The sequence below is a fragment of the Muntiacus reevesi genome, unplaced genomic scaffold (genome assembly GCF_963930625.1).
Source record: "Muntiacus reevesi unplaced genomic scaffold, mMunRee1.1 SCAFFOLD_155, whole genome shotgun sequence".
NCBI classification, from domain to species: domain Eukaryota; kingdom Metazoa; phylum Chordata; class Mammalia; order Artiodactyla; family Cervidae; genus Muntiacus; species Muntiacus reevesi.
The window spans coordinates 153,488-170,075 of NW_027077963.1; the positions used below are offsets into that span (position 1 = coordinate 153,488).

Genomic DNA, 16,588 nt, shown 5'->3' on the forward strand with positions numbered 1-16,588 from the left:
GTATCATTTAGCTACTGTATCAACTGCGCATTTTAGGAACAATGCTGAGGCAGAAAAATCTAATACTATCTGTAGCATGCATAACCCATCCAAGGATGACCATGAGTAAACTCAAAAGGTTTTCAGACTTGCCAATGGGAATACTATTCTCTACATGAACATGCAAAGAGAGAAACTTTTTTTTTTTTCTTTCAAAAAAATCAACTGTGGGAACCCTGTTTTACTGCTTTCTCAGAAATGTCTCCTGGAATTGAATCTTACTCATTCTCTCTTCCTTGCTTATGACTCTTTCCACTGCCGTTCCTTAAGTCAGACGTTCTGGCCGACAGGTCAGCATTAGCTAGATGCTAACTCCATGCAGAATGAGCGCCCTCCCCACCTTATCTTCAAAGACCCTTCTTGATGACTCTCATGTGATTACCTCCAGACCACCAGGAGGAAGCTTCCAATATCCCAGAGTTCTGGTGTCTCTCTCGCTGTCCTGCTCTTAGCTAAAGACTGCAGCATAAAACTACCAATAACCACACGCCCAGCATTTCCTGCAGGAGCTGCTCCTCCACGAGCTCTCCCTGCGCTGCCTCTTATAACCTGTGTGTTTGTGAGAGTCATTCAGTGCGAAACCACCACAATGAACTTAAAATTTCTAATTGGAGAGTTTCAATCTCGTTCTTAATAGATTTTTTAAAATATGAAATCAATTAGAGATTAGACTGTCTTTAAAACCTTCAAAGATTTATCAAAATAAACTATCAATCAAAAGTTGGAAACTCAAGTGCTTATGGATGGAAAGCTGATGACCTGAGTAAGTGAAAAAGGCAGGTGAGACCGGTAACCCCCAAACACACGTCCCATACACAAGTGCTGTCCTCTGCACGCAGACCAAACAGTAGGATGGGCTCGCTCAAGGGGGCCCAGATTTGGTCCTTGGAGAAGCCTGAACTTCTGCACGAGCCTCGTCAATTTGAAATGTTGACTCAATGTGTGGAGGTAAACTAAACATACCCAAGGGCCATATTTGGTCTATTGCCCACTTTTGGTTTTATGTTTGCTGTTTCCAAACAGGTGGGTAGAAAGCAAATATTTCTTTGTGAAACCTTTCCTTTCTTTAGTATCATATGTTTCACAAAAAAGTGGGTCCCAACATGTAGTAAATAAGCCTACTGAGACTCATAATTCAATTAAACATAAATTCTTTTAAAAAGACTCATACATCACAGTCAAGAATGCTTCCACTGCCTGTTGAAACTACAAGCTATCTCTAGAATTCTTCTAGATTGTTAACCAAACGTAGAATGAGTTCCTAAGCCCGCTGAAACTAAGTGCTTAAAACAATTCCCCTCTCTACTGTTACTAACTTTATGGGTTTTAAAGCTCTCCTCTGCTTATGCCAGGGATCAGCAATTCTAACAGACACACTGCAACAGTCTGTCCTGCAGCTGACAGCAAAAAAGGCTCACTGAGTTACTATTACTGCACTCAGGAAAACCCTGTTGGTGACAAACATCTGTTGACCTAATGACCTGGATGATAAGAGAAGGTGTAAAATCCTTAAAGGGTCAGACTCTACAGATGAAGTGACTACGTCATGAGCAAATCTCTAAAGACTCGAGGAATGTCACTGAATGATGAGTGGTTGGAAGGAAAAGGAGTTATCGTTCCAGCCCATAGATATTGCCAAAGGTACTCCTTTTAACGTCTCAAACACAGGGGCAGAGAAAAAGTCAGGCTAGTGTTGTTGGAAAGGAGGGAGCTGATGGAAGTAGCTAGCACTGATCAAACTCCAACGCTTCCAGAGACTACTTTCTTTTGTGAAGGGTGCATTTAGAAATTACATGTGTTCACTCCATAGTTATTCATCAAGGACTGGATCAGAATCTCAAGGGAATAGTTCTAAACACACACGTCCAGGTGTTCCTCGATTTACTCAGTCAAAATCTTCAGGGAACAGCCTAGGCTTGTACATTTTTTAAATAAGTTTTCCCAAATAATTGTGGATCACCAGCAGAATACAGCTGAGATTTAGTGGAGAAACCACTCCAGTCTCATCTCTTACTCACAGAACCAATTCCTTCTCTTATGTGAGGGTGTGAATAATAAAGAAAAGTGTAAGAGGTAAGAGTCATCAAAACTGCAATGTTGTAGATTTCCCTGGGTAAACAGTATTAGAACAGGGTCTAGTAAACCCAAAAGGCAACTTGATCTCATTATTTATAAACCCCTTCCTTCCCATCAAGACATTCTAGATGGGAGATCAGAGTCTAGACTCTTATCTAAGTGGATGGTTCTGGTTCTGCCAGAATAGGATAATATATCAGTTAATTATTTGTTCTTCTCTCTTAATTCCCACTTAATTGCCACCTGTTCACTGCCAGTCTGTTTTGCTCAGAGTCTTCTTAAAACTGGCACCTAGGCAAGTTTACAATTCACTCACAGTCTTTCTCGAAATAACAATTATTATCCCTGAAAATCACAGAAATATATAAACTGACAGGAATAAAAAGCACAAACTAAAATCTAGGGACTTCTGTGGTTGTCCCGTGGCTGGGTCTCAGTGCTCCCAGTAAAGGGGGCCTGGGTTTGACCCCTGGTCGGGACACTAGATCCTATATGCTGAAACTAAGCCCAGCACAGACAAATAAATAAATATTAAAATAAGTAAATCCTCTTCTTGGCATTTCCCAACTGCCAAAATTCTGGCCTACTTGCACTTTTCACTTGCTCGCTCCTTTTCCTTTCCTTCGCCCTCTTGAGATTTGGGCAGTGACAGAGAAACCGTGCTTATCTAAATCAGTTTTCATAAAATGGGAATCTGTCAACAGCAGCAAGATTTCTATTGTGTTGTAAAATGCTTTCGTTATGCTTGAATTTTAAGACAAAGTCTACTGAGGCAAATTTTGCTTTACTGTGTTATTTTAGACTGATTCAAAAAAAGAAAACAAAGTTAAGTGGGGGAAAATATTTGGAAAATGTTTTACCTTTAAGAAGTACAGTGTTAGCATAAATCCCGGCCATAAACACATAAAGGAACGCTTTACTATCTAATGCTTGAGAAATATCATGATTTAAAGTGAAATCTTAGACAATTTGCTTCCTTCAAAATACTTTCGCTCAGGGAAGACTGAAGCTTCCACACATGGAAACCTGAGCCCACCTGTTAGAGTGGGGGCAGGTCCTGGCGGGGCTGCAGAGGCTGGACTTCACAAGCTTCCTGAAGAAAGACCAGGAGGGGCAGCTCCCCAGGCACAGCCGCGACCCTGCCGAGCAGCTCTCCGGGGACTGAGCGTGGAGGACCCCGAGGTGCACCTGGTGAACCAAGGGGTCACCAGCCAAGTGAACGCCCTTGCTGGGTGTCAAACAACACCTGACCTGCCTAGTTGGATCTCAGAACCAGGGTTCCTGGAGAGTGCAGGGCTCCAGGACTGCTGCCTCCCAGGCCCACTTGCACTCACCCAGCTCCATGACGAGCACTGGGTCTCCTTCCTCCTCTGCCCACCCCCAGCGGCACACATTCCCTGAGCCCCTGTAAACAGCCAGTCCCCACATCACTTCCCTCCCCAGAGGCCTTCATTTCCTGTGGGTTCGGAGCCTACCACCCACTCCCACGCACGTTCTCATGGGAAAACCTTCCTTCTGGGGTAGACGGGTGGCTGGCAGGCAGAGCTCTGTCTTTTCTGGGGTCACCGACTTTTTTCAACCCCGCCCCCTGACTCAGGTTTAGAATTGTTTCCATGGTAACAAGGCCTCATGGGCACTATGCAGCTTACCTATTTACATATTGTTGTAAATAAAACACTTGTAGATTAAAAAAAAATACTGCACAAACATTTGGTCAATAAAGTTAGCTGACGATACCTCGTTCCTGGCTTCAATATGGGCGTTGTTGGAAAGCAGCTTTGCTGCCAGTGATGTATTCTGGCAAAGGACCGCGTGGTGGAGCGCGGCATTGCCACAGGCATCCGTGACATTCGGGTCGGCGCCGTGCTCCAGCAGGAGAGTCGCGCAGTCCTCCTCTTGGCATTCTACGGCCTGTCAGCGTTGTGCCAAGAAACAAGAGTGTGAGTACTAGGAATTCACAGTAAACAATCCACAAGCTTCACCAGTTCCCTCTATTTCAGTGAGACAAATTCACTTTTGGTCTCAGTAAATCACATCCATCTCATGTGGACATGGTTCGCTGCCCCATACCTTCATCAGCGCGGTCCTGTTTTCATCGTCACAGAGGTTAAGCAGGCATTTTCTCTCCAGGAGGAGAGCTACCACCGCTGGATGGCCATTGGCACAGGCCAAGTGGAGCGCAGTCCTACAAAAGCAGGAGCAGTTTTTAGGAAACTGTAGTGTCACTGTTTCAAAACAATCATTCATTCATGTGATTGAAAACACGCAATAGCATGGTACTCCTATCGCTCTAAAACAAATATTTTGTTTTCTTCTGGAAAAAGAGCAGCATATATTAGCTTTAGCTCCTCTTACACAATATGAAAGAGCAATCTACTTGAATAGAACGCACGAGACCTTGAGATTCAGCTCAACTTGGGTTTGAATTTGACTTTCACTCTGTCCCTTATTAGCTGTCACTCAATCTCTTTGTGCCTCAAGTTCCTCATCAACAAAATGGAGAGAGAGTAGTCGTTATCTCACAGGACACCGCTGCGATGCTTAAATGAGATCCATGCACAGGTAACAGCTGGTAATTGTTAGATTACAATATCAAAGTTACTACTATTGCTACTATCTTACAAGGACAACATCTGAATGAAGTCAAAGGATATTACAACTCCTTTGCAGATATGTTTTGAGGATTAGAGACAACATTGTACTTTGATGATTCCAATATGCTTAGATTCTCACGTTAACGTCTCTGACATTGGAATGTAATTTATAATTCACAGGCTTTACAACTGTAAATTGTAGCATTTTTGTTTGTTCATTTCTCATTTTTCGTGTTGGTCTAATTACCATGAGGTGTTTTCGTCTAAGTTTCTTTAGAGATGATGCCTGTTATATATTATTCTATAATAAAGGTCACAACACAGTGATCCCCAACTGTGAACGGCTACACTGCATTTAAACTGACTATAAAATATTAGCTATATTCCCCATGTTGGACAATATATCCTTGTAGCTTGCAGGATTTTAGTTCCCTCACCAGAGATCGAACCCTGGGCCCAGAGCAGTGAGTCTTAACCACTGGATGGCCAGGAAATTCCCAAGATTCCCTTGACTTCTGAAAAGGCTGAAAGTTGCCACAGGATACCAATCCTCACAAATAAATTGAAAGTGACAAATTATTTTTACCTGTTCCACATTCCTATGAGTGCCAGAAAGATAAACCCTGTCTGTTCACCCGACTTCCCTACAGACAGCTTGCTCTACAGAGATTTTTAAATTTGGGGGGTTGCTAAATCAACTTTCAGATTTGGTTTTTGTTTTTGTTTTTGTTTTTTTGGTGTGGAAACCCAGGAAACTCCAGAGTGTTTGCCTTTGAAATCATTCTTAGAAAAGTCTCTGGGGTGGGATATGTGTATACTTACAACTGATTTATGATGCTGTACAGCAGAAACCAAGACAACACTGTAAAGCAATTACCATCTAATTAAAAAGATATGAAGGTTAGTAACCAGGAGAACAAGAAAAAAAAGGTCATTGTCAGTACACAAAAAATGTACCAATAGGAATTTCAGTTTTCTTCTGGTACTTTTCTCACCCTGTGTATTTCAAATGTTTGATCCATACTCCATCTGAAACTTTTTGGTGAGATAAAAATCTAGTTACTTTTCTCTTCATAGTTACCAGGTTATTTCTCTACCATCTACACATAATTTATCTTTACTAATAGAAAACGTCATCAAGCAAATTTTGAAAATCAGAAAGGGCAAATCTTTGCCTACTATACAAAACTTCCAATTTCATCACAATTAAAGACAGCACGTGTAACGCAAAATCTTTAAAACCACGAGCTGTTTATTTAGTTTAAACATGGAAAGACCATATATCCTAAGAAAACATCTTCCTATTTAAGAACACATTCAGCTTCCGACTTCAAAGCTGTCTTCTAAGGTCCTTCAGCAAGGAATATATACACATGAGTGTACAGTGATATAAAATGGATATTGCATTGTATCTGAAGAATTTTTAACCCAGAAGCTGACCTGTCATGGGGATTATTTTTCTCACTATGCAGTTTTCTGTAATATGTAACATTATGGTATAAAAATGTGTACATTAAAAATAAGATGCCGACAACCTCAAAAGTCTGTCCACTGCCAATATCCACAATGGACGATCCATGGGAAGAAGAGTTTTCATAAATCACATGAGAAAAACAATGTGAAAGCCAGGGAGTTCCAGATTTCTTGAGGGCTATAGAACTTGAGAGCTCTTACTCATGAGTACACCATGTTAACGCATGCATAACAACAAATGAAAAGGAGGAGGAAGAAGAGGAAAAATAGATGCTATTCTTTTTTTTTTTTACATTCGTGATGTGCTTAACACAGTACCTGACACAGACTAAGATTTTAAGAAGCTAATTCATTGAGCATGGTGGGGCTTTAGTCACTAAGTCGTGTCCGACTCTTGCAACCTCATGGACTGTAACCACCAGGCTCCTCTGTTCATGGGATATTCTAGTCAAGAATACTGGAGTGGATTGCAAGTCCCTTCTCCAGGGGATCCTTCCGACCCAGGAATTGAACCCATGTCTCCTACATTGCAGGTGAATTCTTTACTGACTGAGCTACAAGGGATAGGATCATTCTGGAATTCTATTAATAGTAAGCTAAAGAAAATAGAGCAGAAAGCCTCTTCATTAGAAGAGGCAGAATGGTGTAGGGGTTAAAGACATGGGCTTTGGACCTATGGGCTTACATCCCAGTCCTACCACTTCAGCCTTTCAACCTTGAACAGATGACCTGAACTTTCAAACCCTCAGTATCGCCATCCTTGAAATGGGGCAATGGTCTCCATCTCTGAGGCTGCTGAGGACTCACACTTGTGTCATTTGCCCGGGGCTTGGTACCTAGCCTCCTTGAATGTGAGTGGCTTTCACTGTCATGGAGACAGAGCAGCAGCACTGACTGCATCCTAGTGGATGCCAAGCACACAGCGGGTCTCCTTTTATAGCAGCCAAGCTGAGGCTGAGGGGTAGCAGGCACAGGGTAACATGGATAGAGGTCACTGCCTACAGGACAGCTTATGGGCTCTGAGGTGACACCCCCGAGGCCGAGGCCCCATCACTGAACTGGCTGTGTAGAATCAGGCAGTCACTTCACTCCTCTGGACCTTTGTGTCCTACTCTGTCACTGCCCAAGCTGTGTGGAGTATGAAATGAGACACCACACATAAAATACTTGGCCCAGGGCCTAAGGATGGTGGTCATGGTCATGCTTTTCCCTGTTGCCCTTACCACAACTCTTCCTACCCCTTCTCACCATGTTCTGCCCAGCGCTTTAGTCCTGGGCCGCTGCTGTGGAGCATCTGGGCAAATTTGCTTTCCCTTCTCCATGTCCTGGGCTCAGTTCTGGGCTCAATGCCAGTCTGTACCAGCCTCAAGACACTGCCCATTACAGCATTCCCTCACATCTCTGTTGCTTCAGGTCTCAGTTCACAATCAGAGATTCCTTCCATATACCCATGTTACCCACTTTACAGTAGGGAAATGGGCCCAGAGAGGGCACAGTTCTCCCTTACAGACACACAGCAGAGTGCATTCCTGGATGGGTTGCGAAACTGAGGTCTTTCACTGTCTCTTCTGGGAAGCCTGGATGTGGATCCCACAGTGCACTGCTGGGCCAGGGCCAGGTCAGCACCATTTACAGAAAATACCAGGCATACCACGTCTGCCAGTCCACCCCTCCTTACCCACGCACTGCCGCTCTTCACTAGATTCCCTCTCCAATGGGCGTTATGCAGGGCTTGGGGGTCACAGAGTACACAATAGGACAGTCACACATTATCAAGCCTTCAAGGAGGCCAGGCCCATCCCACCCCTTCACACAGCACCCTTTCTTCGGGACCCCATCCTCAATTCCACCCCTCTTCTGCCGTTGTTAAAGCCCCTCCCTATAATTCAAGCCCGTCCATAGACTATGGGTCCCTTCCCCGCCTCCACGGATACACTCTAGCCACACCCCTTTCCTCTCCGTGGCCACTCCTCTCTGGCCCCTGTCCTCTATCGTCGCGCTCCAACCCCTAACCCCGCCTCTGGACTGACCACGCCCCCTTGACAAACAGCCCCGCCCTCACCATCAGGCCCGCCTCTCAGTTGAAACTCAGGTTCCCTCTGGCCTCCCCATTGCGTCCCTCCTCTCTGATACCGCCCCTCGCCCCGCCTCTCCGGACTGTGGCCTTTGGGGCTCCCTCAGGTCAGTGAACCGGGAGACCCACTAAACTCTTCCCTGGGTCTCAGCGAGCCGCCCTCCCGTTCACTTAAAGGGGAGATGCCGGCGAGGGCCCCGCCTGGGCGCCTGTGCCTGCTATTCATGTTTTAGTTCAGTTCTGTGATTACTGACATTCAGTTAAATAACTTTAAAACGGCCAGTAAAGTGCTCTATAAGGGGAATTATAAGCGGGTCCGAAACCAGCTACGGCTTTTGCAGCCTATCAAGTCTGCGGGGTGCTGGATCCCAGGAAGATGTCCAAGAGCCTTGGAGGGGAGACTCCCAGGAGGGACCCCTGCCAGGCCCTTCCTCCCCGCTTACCTGTTCATCTTGTCCTTGTCATTCAGGCCACTCTACCCGAGCAACAGGACCTGCTGCACTTTGGCTGCGTTGCCCACGCTGGCAGCCTTGTGGATCTTCCCGAGGTCCTTGTCTCGGATGCGGTACCCCGGCTGAAAGGTGATTCTATGACTGCCGTCTCTCCCCGGGCTGATGGAGGAGCCGAAGGGCGAGATGCCCTTCTTACTCCTGAAGCCAAAAGTCTTCATCGCAGAGCCTACAGACTCCAAACACACCTCACCTCCCCCTCGGCTCTTCACAGGCCCCTAAACCCAACAGGAGCACTAGAGGTAAGCCAGAGCCGTCCTGCCACAACCGCCCAGCTGGGAAGCTCAACGGTTTAGAATCTTGCATCCCAGAATGATCGTTGCTAAGCAACCATCGTTGCTAAGCAACACGTTGCTAAGCAATGTGTTCACCTCTAAACACACTGCCTGTGTGCCAGAGTGCCCAGGGTGCATGTGCAAGAACTGGAAGTGCCTTTTTTGAAAGAAACAAATAATATCAATAAAGCCTACCTAAGGTAAGAAGAAATGAGACGAAACTGAAATAAACACAGAAAGGAAAGCGACATTACAACAGATACCTCCGAAGTAAAGAAGCATAATCATAAGGGACTATTATTATTGATGAACAATTACAAACTGGAAAACTTAGAAGAAACAGATAAATTCTGAGAAACATACATGGTGTCAAGACTAAAACAAGAAAGAATACAAAAGTAGAAAACTCAAAACTCCAGTAACAAATAAGGAGATTCAAACATTAATTAAAAAAAAAAAAGAAAAACTCCCCAAAGTTAAAAGTTTACGATCAAATGGATTCAAGCTCAATTCTACCAACATTCAAGTAAGAATTAAAAGTAAGACTATGCATAAAAAGACTTGACAAAATTCAAAATCCATTTATGATAAAAAATATTCAATAAAATAGAAATTTACTCAATACAATAAAGGCCATTTATAAAAAGCATGAAAAGTGAAAGTGATGGTCACTCAGTCGTGTCTGACTCTCTGCTATGCCATGGACTATACAGTCCATGGAATTCCCTAGGCCAGAATACTGGAGTAGGTAGCCTTTCCCTTCACCAGGGGACCTTCCCAATCCAGAGACAGAACCCAGGTCTCTCGCAATGCAGGCAGATTCTTTACCAGCTAAGCACCAAGAATCCCAAGAATACTGGAGTGGGTAGCTGATCCCTTCTCCTGTGGATCTTCCTGACCCAGGAATCAAACCAGGCTCTCCTGCATTGCAGGTGGATTCTTTACCAACTGAGCTAACAGGGAAGCTAGTCTCGCTTGGGAAAACAGCGTCTGATAGGAGGAAAAGCAGGGACCAGGAGGCTTTGACCAGGATGGCTGCCATCTTTAAAAACAAAGAAGCCCTCTGTCCTGAGACGGACTCACGCTGATGCTTGGCAGAAACCAGTACAGCACTGTAAAGCAACACCCTTCAGTTCAAAGTACATTAAACAAAAAACCCTCTCCCTCCACCATGCTGCCCCCTTCACCTGCAGCCTGAACGGTGCTCAACCCAGAACCAAACCCCCTGAAGGAGCTGCCCAGCCCCACGCTCTCCTCCTCGCCACAGCCTGGATTCTGCTCCCTCACTCTGTGGAACTGTTCTCCTCTCTGCCACTGGAGTCGAGAGGAGCCGAAATCAAACGGCTCGCCTCCAGGGGAAGGGGGAGAGCTCTCAGCACTTCAGGTCACGGGTGCCAGGTGGTAAGGCTCAGAGAAAGCTGCCAGTGCTGTTACCAGGGCATAAACATCACGTGGTGAGGCCACGAGCTGGATCCTCACTGGAGGGAAGAAGAGCTCAAGACCCTCAGTCACGTGTCTGTCCTCACAGATGGGGTGCATGCAGTCGCGGGCTGTCGTCACTTCCCCACGGTGAGGGGACTCCTATCCTGTGTCTGTGCGGCGGACACTGTGCTCTGATTAAACGTAACCTGGGTGTGGAGAACAGCTGGAGCGCATGTTCAACCTGCCTCAGCCTCGCTCCCAGGAAAGAGCAATGAGTTTTTTTCTCTTCCCAGCTAGTTGCTGAGGCTGGGAAGAAGCAGGGAACACGCATTGGCTCAAGAACACATTCTGATCCAAACTCACAGTGTAATGTAAACCTATCATTTCTGATCCTGCAGGACAGGCAACAGTTTAGCCGCTCAGCCATGTCCAAGTCTCTGAGAACCCATGAATCGCAGAATGCCAGGCCTCCCTGTCCATCACCAACTCCCAGAGTTTACTCAAACTCATGTCCACTGAGTCGGCGATGCCATCCAACCATCTCATCCTCTGTCGTCCCCTCCTCCTCCTCCTGCCCCCAATCCCTCCCAGCATCAGGGTCTTTTTCAAACAGTCAACTCTTCGCATGAGGTGGCCAAAGTACTGGAGTTTCAGCTTTAGCATCAGTCCTTCCAAGAAACACCCAGGACTGACCGCCTTTAGGATGAACTGGTTGGATCTCCTTGCAGTCCAAGGGACTCTCAAGAGTCTTCTCCAACACCACAGTTCAAAACCATCAATTTTTTGGCGCTCAGCTTTCTTCACAGTCCAACTTCACAGTCCAACATCCATACATGACCACTGGAAAAGCCATAGCCTTGACTAGCTGGACCTCTCTTGGCAAAGTAATGTCTTTGATTTTAATATACTATCTATGTTGGTCATAACTTTCCTTCCAAGCAGTGAATGTCATTTAATTTCATGGCTGCAGTCACCACCTGCAGTGATTTTGGAACCCAATAAAATAAAGTCTGCCACTGTTTCCACTGTTTCTCCATCTATTTCCCATGAAGTGATGGGACAAGATGCCATTATCTTAGTTTTCTGAATGTTGAGCTTTAAGCCAACTTTTTCATTCTTCTCTTTCACTTTCATCAACAGGCTTTTTAGTTCCTCTTCACTTTCTGCCATAAGGGTGGTGTCATCTGCATATCTGAGGTTATTGATAATTCTCCCGGCATTCCAGCTTGTGCTTCTTCCAGCCCAGCGTTTCTCATGATGCACTCTGCATATACGGTAAATAAGCAGGGTGACAATATACAGCCTTGACGTACTCCTTTTCCTGTCTGGAACCAGTCTGTTGGTACATGTTCAGTTCTAACTATTGCTTCCTGACCTGCATATAGGTTTCTCAAGAGGCAGGGCAGATGGTCTGCTATTCCCGTCTCTTTCAGAATTTTCCACAGTTGATTGTGATCCACACAGTCAAAGGCTTTGGCATAGTCAATAAAGCAGAAATAGATGTTTTTCGGGAACTCTCTTGCTTTTTCTATGATCCAGCAGATGTTGGCAACTTGATCTTTGCTTCCTCTGCCTTTTCCAAAACTAGTTTGAACATCTGGAAGTTCACAGCTCACGTATTGCTGAAGCCCGGCTTTGAGAATTTTGAGCGTTACTTTACTAGTGTGTGAGATGAGTGCAGTGTGCACTAGCTTGAACATTCTTTGGCATTGCCTTGCTTGGGGATCGGAATGAAAACTGACCTTTTCCAGGCCTGTGGCCACTGCTGAGTCTTCCAAATTTGCTGGCATGTTGAGTGCAGCACTTTTTTCACAGCATCATCTTTCAGGATTTGAAACAGCTCAACTGGAACTCCATCACCTCCACTAGCTTTGTTCATAGTGATGCTTTCTAAGGCCCACCTGACTTCACATTCCAGGATGTCTGGCTCTAGGTGAGAGAGCACACCATCGTGATTATCTGGGTCGTGAAGATCTTTTTTGTACAGTCCTTCTGTGTATTCTTGCCACCTCTTCTTAATATCTTCTGCTTCTGTTAGGACCATACCATTTATCGAACCCATCTTTGCATGAAATGTTCCCTTGGTATCTCTAATTTTCTTGAAGAGATCTCAAGTCTTTTCCATTCTGTTATTTTCCTCTATTTCTTTGCATTGATAGCTCAGGAAAGTTTTCTTATCTCTCCTTGCTATTCTTTCAAACTCTGCATTCAAATGCGAATATCTTTCCTTTTCTCCTTTGCTTTTCACGTCTCACTTTTCACAGCAATTTGTAAGGCCTCCTCAGACAGCCATTTTGCTTTTTTGCATTTCTTTCCTATGGGGATGGTCTTGATCCCTGTCTCCTGTACAATGTCATGAACCTCCATCCATAGTTCATCAGGCACTCTGTCTATCAGATCAAGTCCCTTAAATCTATTTCTCACTTCCACTGTATAATCCTAAGAAACATGATTTAGGTCATACCTGAATGGTCTAGTGCTTTTCCCAACTTTCTTCAATTTAAGTCTGAATTTGGCAATAAGGAGTTCATGATCTGACCCACAGTCAGCTCCCGGTCTTGTGTTTGCTGACTGAGAGGAGCTACCTCACGTCCGAGGTCAGGGTAGGCGACTGAGAGGAGAAACCCCACGTCCAAGGAGCGGCAGCTGTGTTGGCACAGAAGGGCCGAGACGAGCTACTCCACGTTCAAGGGCAGGAGGGGCAGCCATGAGGAGAAACTCCTCCTCCAAGGCAAGGAGCAGCGGCTGCACTTTGTTGGAGCAGCCATGAAGAGACACCGCACGGCCAAGGTACAAAACACCCAAGTAAGACAGTAGTTGTCGCGAGAGGGCATCAGAGGGCCAACACGCTGAAACCATAGTCACAGAGAACTAGCCCATCTGATCACATGGACCACAGCCTTGTCTAACGCAATAAAACTAAGCCATGCCACATGGGGCCTCCCAAGACAGACGGGTCATGGTGGAGAGGTCTGACAGAATGTGGTCCACTGGAGAAGGGAATGGCAAACTACCTCAGTATTCTTGCCTTGAGAACCCCATGAACAGTATGAAAAGGCAAAATGATAGGATACTGAAAGAGGAACTCCCCAGGTCAGTAGGTGCCCAACATGCTACTGGAGATCAGTGGAGAAATAACTCCAGAAAGAATGAAGGGATGGAGCCAAAGCAAAAACAATACCCAGGTGAGGATGTGACCGAATAGAAGCAAGGTCCGATGCTGCAAAGAGCAATATTGCATAGGATAATTCATTAGGTCCATGAATCAAGGCAAATTGGAAGTGGTCAAACAGGAGATGGCAAGAGTGAACGTCAACATTACAGGGATCAGCAAACTAAAATGGACAGGAATGGGTGAATTTAACTCAGATGACCATTATATCTACCACTGTGGGCAGGAATCCCTTAGAAGAAATGGAGTAGACTTGTCATGGTCAACAAGAGTCTGAGATGCAGTATTGGATGTCGTCTCAAAAATGACAGAATGATCTCTGTTCGTTTCCAAGGCAAACCATTCAATACCATGGTGATCCAAGCCTATGCCCCAACCAGTAATGCTGAAGAAGCTGAAGTCGAATGGTTCTATGAAGACCTACAAGACCTTTTACAACTAACACCCAAAAAAGTTGTCCTTTTCATTCTAGGGGACTGGAATGCAAAAGTAGGAAATCAAGAAACACCTGGAGTAACAGGCAAATTTGGCCTTGGAGTATAGAATGAAGCAGGGCAAAAGCTAATAAGAGTTTTGCCAAGAGAACACACTGGTCATAGCAAACACCCTCTTCCAACAACACAAGAGAAGACGCTACACATGGACATCACCAGATGGTCAACACTGAAATCAGAGGACAGGCAACAGCCAACCTGAAAGGTGGTGAAATTGGCCCAGGTCTGAACCTGGGTGTGTGCTGGGCGGAGAGAGAGGATTCTTTATCATGGGCAGGGATGGGCCCTGGGGCTGTTTTCAGCCTGTGAATGAGGCTGAGGAATGGGAGAATAATTTCTCCAGGATCCAGGCAAGTGCAGCCTGCAGCTCCAAGCAGTGCTTGGGCTCTGTGTCCACATCTGCTCCCTGGTTAATTTCTGAAGCTGTCAGAGCACAAGAAATCTGTCTAAAGGAAAGTGGGGTGCTGGCGTTCAGATGCTTAAATAAACCACATCTGTAGGAGTGCAGAACCCAAAGGCCATGTCTGGGCCCTCAGCATTGAGAAGACAGATCGTAGTAGTATGTGGATAAGGCAAAGCTCGGGATGCTGGAATCCTTTTGAATTATTACTCTGGCTCTGCCCCAAAATGAGCCTCATATATTTCAACCAATTTATTTTCTCCATTTGTCTATGGATCCATGTATCTATCTCCTGTCTACTGTGATCTCACCCTGCAAATTAGACTGTTTGCCTGGGGAGGAAGAGGGATAGGTCACACCCAGCAAGGCTGTTCTAGCACTCATCTGGCACTAATATCAACTAACCCCCACAGTGATAAAGAAAAACCAAGGGCTGCAGCAGAAAGAGTTACATTTCGGTGGCAGGCAGGTTGTGCGTGTGCAAATCCCAGCTCAAATATTAAGTTTAAACCCTCAGCCTCAATTGACTCATCCCAGCATCACTTTATGAAGCTGTGGGTGTTGGAGGTTATCACATAGAGTGAAGGGGCATTTTGTTAAGTGTACATATGGCAGCAATCACTACTCTTATTAATTTGTACATTATCACTGTTTCTGCAGAATCAGGGACGTGCCGTCACTAGGTGGAATGCTAGTCTAGTAAGGGTGGACATTAGGTATTAATCAAGGCAAGGCTGGAGAGAAAGGAGCGGTCCGGCTGCTCTGGAGAGTGGGCAGGAGGCCAGGAGGCAGTGGGCACCAGGCCCCAGACCCCAGGATGGTGAGTAGAGGAAGGCTAATGATGAAGGTTCTCGACTGAAGAGGAGCAGGACTCAGGCCTAAACAGTTCTGCCTGGACAAGACAAGGTACCAGTGGGCCAGGGCCAAGGAATGTGCTGCTGGGGAGGGGACAGCGGGGAACCCACCTCCCTGCTTCCTCCAGCAGAAGCTGAGCAGCTGCTCCCCTCAGGGAAGGTTAAGTAGCCTCACCAAAGCCACTCTGACAGTAAGTGATGGATCCAAGGTGGAAAACTCAATCGTCTTTCCTACTGTACAGCACGGGCCATTCTGCTCAATGGTATGTAGCAACCTTGGATGGGAAGCGAGTTTGGAATGAACACTGGAGTATGTGTATCTTTTTGAATTAGTTTTCCCCAGATATATGCCCCAGAATGGGACTTCTGCATCATACAGTAGTTTTATTGCATTTTCATCTTTTTAAGGAACTTCCATACTGTTCTCCATAGTGGTTGTACCAATTTACAGTTTTACCACTAATGTAGGAGGGTTTCCTTTTCTCTATATCCTCTCCAGCTTTTATGATTTGTAGACTTTTGGATGATGGCCATTCTGACCAGTGTGATGTGATACCTCATTGCAGGTCTCTCGTGCATTTCTCTGATAATTTGTGATGCTGAACATCATTTCATGTGCCTACTGGAAATCTGTATGTATTCTATGGAGAACTGTCTATTACAGTCTTCTGTTCATTTCTATTTTGTATTTTTATTTATTTGTTTTCCCCATTTTTAAATTGGGTTTCTGGTTATTTTAATTTTCTTGACATAGAGTTACATGAGCTATTTGTATATTTTGGAGATTAATCCCTTGTCAGTTGCTTCCTTTGCAAATATTTTTTCCCTCTCTGTTAGTTTTTTGTTTGGTTTATTGTTTCCTTTGGTGTGCAGAAGCTTTTAAGTATAACTGAGTCCCATGTGTTTATTTTTGCTTTTATTTTCGGTACTATAAGACATGGATCAAAAAGGATATTTCTGCAATTTATGTCAGAGTGCTGTTTTTTTGCCTGTGCCATGCAACTTGTGGGATCTTAGTTCCCTGACCAGGGATCGAACTCAGGCCCACAGCAGTGAAAGTGCCAAGTCTGAACCCTTGGACTGCCAGAGAATACCCTCAAAAGAGTTTTGGCCTATGTTTTCCTCTAAAAGTTTCCATATAGGTCTTTCATGCATTTCAAGTATACTTTTGTGTATGATATCAGACAATGTTCTAATTTCATTCTT

The 16,588-nt window shown here is 45.1% G+C and overlaps 1 protein-coding gene across 1 annotated transcript in view; it reads right to left on the minus strand.

Annotated features, from left to right (window-relative positions):
* The window catches only part of LOC136155284 (POTE ankyrin domain family member A-like), a 52,097-nt gene that overhangs the window by 29,182 nt on the left and 6,327 nt on the right, over positions 1 to 16,588 (minus strand). Inside the window, exons 3-4 of the mRNA XM_065917112.1 lie at positions 4,186 to 4,300; positions 3,853 to 4,026 (exon numbers count right to left, since the gene is read on the minus strand). Of these exons, the coding sequence (XP_065773184.1) occupies positions 3,853 to 4,026; positions 4,186 to 4,300 (289 nt within the window). The remainder of the gene's footprint in view (positions 1 to 3,852; positions 4,027 to 4,185; positions 4,301 to 16,588) is intronic.